The 5,055-nt window shown below is 52.3% G+C and overlaps 1 protein-coding gene across 1 annotated transcript in view; it reads right to left on the bottom strand.

The window, feature by feature from the left end:
• RHBG (Rh family B glycoprotein) overlaps positions 1 to 5,055 on the bottom strand; it is an 8,005-nt gene that overhangs the window by 1,136 nt on the left and 1,814 nt on the right. The window contains exons 3-8 of the mRNA XM_005429413.2: positions 3,542 to 3,692; positions 2,672 to 2,825; positions 2,213 to 2,379; positions 1,091 to 1,228; positions 841 to 974; positions 511 to 632 (exon numbers count right to left, since the gene is read on the bottom strand). Of these exons, the coding sequence (XP_005429470.1) occupies positions 511 to 632; positions 841 to 974; positions 1,091 to 1,228; positions 2,213 to 2,379; positions 2,672 to 2,825; positions 3,542 to 3,692 (866 nt within the window). The remainder of the gene's footprint in view (positions 1 to 510; positions 633 to 840; positions 975 to 1,090; positions 1,229 to 2,212; positions 2,380 to 2,671; positions 2,826 to 3,541; positions 3,693 to 5,055) is intronic.

Genomic DNA, 5,055 nt, shown 5'->3' with positions numbered 1-5,055 from the left:
AGTGCTGTGACCGGGGGAACCGGGGGGAACCGGGAGCCGGGATCGGGGGAGAACCGGGGGAAACCGGGACCAGGGAGAACCGGGGGGAACTGGGACCTGGGGGAGCCGGGGGGAGCCGGGACTGGGGGGAACCGGGAGCCGGGACCTGAGGGATCCGTGAGGAGACGAGACCGGGGGGAACGGGGGGAACCGGGACCCCAGGAGGAGCACGGACCTGGGGAAAGCCTCAGCCCCGAGGGGAGCTCCGGACACGACGGGGAGCACAGACCGGGGGTTCCCCCGGGCAGAGGGGAGTAAACCCCCTTGGATGGCCCCGGCCCTGCATGGGAAACCCAGCCCCTAGGGGAACCCTGGCCCCGGGGTCGCCCCGATCCCCGCTGGGTTTGCCCAGTGCTGAGCCCCCCTGGGCTCTGCCTGGGGGGATGCTTTGCTTGGGGCTGCTCCTGCCCTTTGCCCCAAACCCATCAATTCCCTGCCCCTCACGCCCTCTGTGCTGGAGGCAAAACTCACCCGTGATGAAACCCCCGAGCGTCGCAAGCAGCAGGGTGAGGGGCAGGGCGCTGAGCTGCATGAATGCTTGGTCAGTGGCTGTCCGGCTGCCCTGGGCCACCAGTGGGAACACCAGCTCCAGCCTGCATGCCAGAGAGAGGACAGGCTTTGGGGAGCTGGTTTCTTTGGGGAGTTTGCTGCTTTTGGGAGCTTCGTTTGGCTCACAGCTCTGGGTAATACCTCCTAAAGGGCTGCTGTACCAGGGGAATGGAGCAGCCCTGATCTCAGGGGTTGTGGTGGCCCCAGCTTGGTGCATCAAGCACTGGCACCCCCGATCCTGGCTCCTCTCACCTGTAACCAAAAGTGTCTGCGGTGGCCAGCAGCGTCAGCAGCGTCCCCAGCAAGGCCCCCAGCACCCCGGGCAGCCCGTGGGTGTTGTGCACCCCACAGGTGTCCTGGATTTTCAGCTTGGAGTGTAGCACGGGCTGGGGAGAGCACAGGGAAGAGCTGGTGGTGGGCTGGAGCCTCCAGGGGGGCTGTGGTTCAGCCCTGTGTTTGCAGGTTTGGGATCAGCATCCTTGCCTGTCCCAGGGTGACTCACCGTGAAGAATCTGAAGCCAAGGGGGGAGACGAGGCCAACCAGAAACCCCGCAATGAGGGCACCAAAGGGGGTGAGCAGCATCTCCCCAGCCATGCCCATCACGGCCATGGCAGCCAGGGTGGCATCCTGGATCTGAACCTGAGGGAGCAGGACATGGTCAGGGGAATGGGCTCCATGGAGAGCACCAGCATGGGACTGGCAGGGGGGGGTTTGTCTTCCTCAAATTGGTGTAGCCATGATATTCTCTGAAAAATCCTTTCCTTAGGATTTTTCCTCCTGAGAAGCTGAGAGGCCTCAGGAACAAAATGCAATCAATGGTTATCTGCTGCTGTGGAATGCAACAGGTGCATCTGTGATTGGTCTCGTGTGGTTGTTTCTAATTAATGGCCAATCACAGTCCAGCTGGCCTGGACTCTCTGTCAGAGACACAAGCCTTTGTTATCATTCCTTCTTTTTCTATTCTTAGCTAGCATTCTGCTGAAATCCCTTCTTCTATTCTTTTAGTATAGTTTTAATATAATATGTGACAGTGTTCACAGGGGTTTTTGGTTGAGGGAAGAGACAAGGATCTGACTCCATGTTTCAGAAGGCTTGATTTATTATTTTATGATATATATTATATTAAAACTATACTAAAAGAATAGAAGAAAGGATTTCATCAGAAGGCTAGCTAAGAATAGTATAGCAAAGAATGATAACAAAGGTTTGTGGTTCGGACTCTCTGTCCGAGCCAGCTGGACTGTGATTGGCCATTAATTAGAAACAACCACACGAGACCAATCACAGATCCACCTGTTGCATTCCACAGCAGCAGATAACCATTGATTGCATTTTGTTCCTGAGGCCTCTCAGCTTCTCAGGAGGAAAAATCTTAAGGAAAGGATTTTCCATCAAAGATGTCTGTGACAATAATATCTATCATAAAATAATAAATCAGCCTTCTGAAACATGGAGTCAGATCCTCGTCTCTTCCCTCTTCCTCGGACCCCTGTGAACATGGTCACAAATTGGTTCTTAATGAACCTAAGAAAGCCTGACAGGCCTCCCCTTTTGCCCTGGGTGTGTTCAGGCCTATTCCTACAGGGCAGGGTGTGGCTTTGTCCCAGGAGAGGACTGACCTACCATCCTTGGGGTGCTCTCCTCATAGAGGACAGGAGAGAGGATGAAGGTGGACACGGTGCTTGCCACCAGTGAAAAGTAGGAGTTGAGCGCTGCCCAGTTCTCTGCATCGTGGTGGACGGTGGTGGTGGAGGTGAAGCTGGGCCAGAAGATCCACAGGTAGATGGTTCCTGCAGGGAATAGAACAGGTCTTGGTGCTGGAGTTGATCCCTTGTGGGACAGAAACGTCCTGTGAAGGGCCAAGAGATGCACGAGGCCACAAGGGAGGTTCAGATGGAACACAAGGAAAAGGTTTTTCCAGAAGAGGGTGGTGCTGCCCCAGACAGGTCCCTGGGGAGGTGCAGGACATCTGGCCTTGATGTTTGCCGCAATGTCCTGGTCAAAGCCACAGCCTCACTACCCTCAGATTGGTGACAACCCTTCCACCAGCCGCTGTAGGTGTTGTAGATTCGAGCTCCATACCAACCGCAGCAAGGACATCCTTCTGGTGCCCCTTATCCTGCTGCTCTTCCCTCTTCCTCTTGTCCTTGTGGGGCTGGTACAGGACCCGTGAAACCATCAGGCCAAAATAAGCACCAAAGGTGTGCATGGTCAAGGAGCCTCCTCTGTCGCTCACCTGGGGAGTGTGGAAAACACGGAAAGTGTGTGCACGAAGTGGGGTGATGTGGAAACCCAGGGCACCACCAGGGATATTTCTCTTCTCTGGGGTGCCCTGATCCCCATGGAGCACTGACCGTGACCCTCATTCATGGAGAAAGTTTCCTAAACTCCAGAATAGACCAGAATCCACAAAAGTGTGAAATAGATTATAGAGAGTATTGTGGGTGCATCACTTGGTGAGAAATTGAGGTTTGGGGTTTTTAGTGTGCAAGATGGAGGGTACAGGGTGTCATCCTGGGTTTCTTCTTCATTCTTCTTCATGGGTTTGGGTGTCATTTTGTAATTGGGTAGAAAAGTCCATATTGCAGCTCTTTGGGATCAGTTATTGGGTTAAAAGAGAAAATAATCTAGATGTCAGTTCTTAATTGGATAGTTTAGTCTTAAAAGACCTTGTAACAAGAGATTGTGAGCCATTTTGTGCCTTCTGATGAAAAGCTGCTGAACTCATGACTGTGAGACTGTTTTACTGTTAAGAAATAATAAAGACTTCAGTCCAAACAGGAATTACTGTCTCAAGTGCCTTCAATCCAGACCCAGGGAACCAACAGCTGAGACCCCCACAACCAGTGCAAATACTACAGCAGGGTGAGGGATTTGTCTCTCCAGATGAGGCAGAGCTTGCCATGAGCAGCCCAAACCCAGGGCCACTCCCTGTCCCAGTCAGTGACTCACCTCCATGAGACTGAGCAGGATGAATTCATTGAGGGTGCACAGGGTGACTTCCAGCAGGGCCAGCAGCAGCAGCTGCACAGGGTTCAGCCTGCCCAGAACAGCTCCAGCGGAGATCAGAACAGCTGCGGTGCAGAAATCAGCACTGACCACGCTGGGAAGGAGAGGAAGAGTGTGGGACTGGAGCTGGCAGTGCCAGGGGTGAGCACAGGGCTGGGGAGAGCTGGGAGGGATCAGGAGCTGCTGGTGACACAGGGATGGCTGGGCTTGAGGCAGGTGAGGGGCAGAGTGCGCCCCTAAATCCCTTGGCAGTGCTCACACAGCCCTTGCCAGGGCGGGATGTTGGGAAGGATGAAAGTCTGACAAGAAAGTCTCAAGCATTTGGCAAGAAGAACTGAAGGAGTGCTGGACCTTCCTCCTGAGAGCTGCTCTTGCTTTCTGGAGGTGAATTATTTACAGCTTTTACCTTCTCCATGCCCAGGTCTGGTTTGGGCTCTTTCAGAGGACACACCTCACCTCTGCTGGGGCAGAAAAGGAGCCTCCTCTGCGCTCTTCAGGTGCCCAAAGTGCCCAGACAGGCAGGAAATGGCCCCATCCCTTTCACCCCAAACCCTGGAGCGCTGCTGGGTTCTCAGGTCACAGTGGGGACACCAGGAGGTGCCTCTTTGGTCCCCTGGGTAACTTCAGTTGCCCATTAGAGAATGAGCACAGAACCCTTCAGGAATCACCTTCCCCGAGCCTGGAGCTGCTCAGTTCTCCCCAAACCCTGACAGAGACAGGGGGGAACCTTCATCTCCTGCACCCTGGGGTGAGTTGGGTGTTCCAGGCTGCTCCAGTGGGGTGGGGAAGTGCTCAGAGGTGAAAATATCTGGGTTTGGACACAAACACCCCAAACCCAGCCAAGCCTCAGCACCCAGAAGTGGCCCCAGCACTATTCTGTGTTGGGAAGGATGAAAGTTTGACAAGAAAGTCTCACAGATGCTTAGCAGAAAGACTTTTGAATGTAGAGTCTGATGAAGGAATAGAGATGGAAGAAAGTTTTGATATGGAAGAAAAGAATTGCTGAGCCAGTCTTGCTGGCTAACCAAGGAGGCAAAGGGTATTTTGTGTTAGTTAGAAGGGGTTTTTATGGCTTAGAGCAAAGGATAAACCCACCTCAGACAAGAAGATGTTTTTACCAAGCAGAAAGACAGCACAGGCAAACAAGTCAGCAAATGTGGCAGGTAGAAAAAAGGTCTCAGAATTTTCCCCTGCAAGAAAACTGAAAAACAACTTCTGGCTTAAACTGTAATGTACTGACTTTTAGTGATTGGAGAACAGTAACATGAATATGGTAATTATAGCAGTTATGATAGGCTGTAGGTAAAAGTTAAGGTATAGATTGGTTCTGCTGTATTAAGATGCTCAGCAAAGTATATAATGCATTTGTAACCAAAGAAAAGTTTATAATGCAGTGTAACCAAAGAAAAGTCTATAATGCATTTGTAACCAAAAGAAAAGTTTATAATGCATTGTAA

The sequence above is a fragment of the Geospiza fortis genome, unplaced genomic scaffold (assembly GCF_000277835.1).
Source record: "Geospiza fortis unplaced genomic scaffold, GeoFor_1.0 scaffold387, whole genome shotgun sequence".
NCBI classification, from domain to species: Eukaryota; Metazoa; Chordata; class Aves; order Passeriformes; family Thraupidae; genus Geospiza; species Geospiza fortis.
This window is presented reverse-complemented; position numbering and strand designations above follow the sequence as displayed.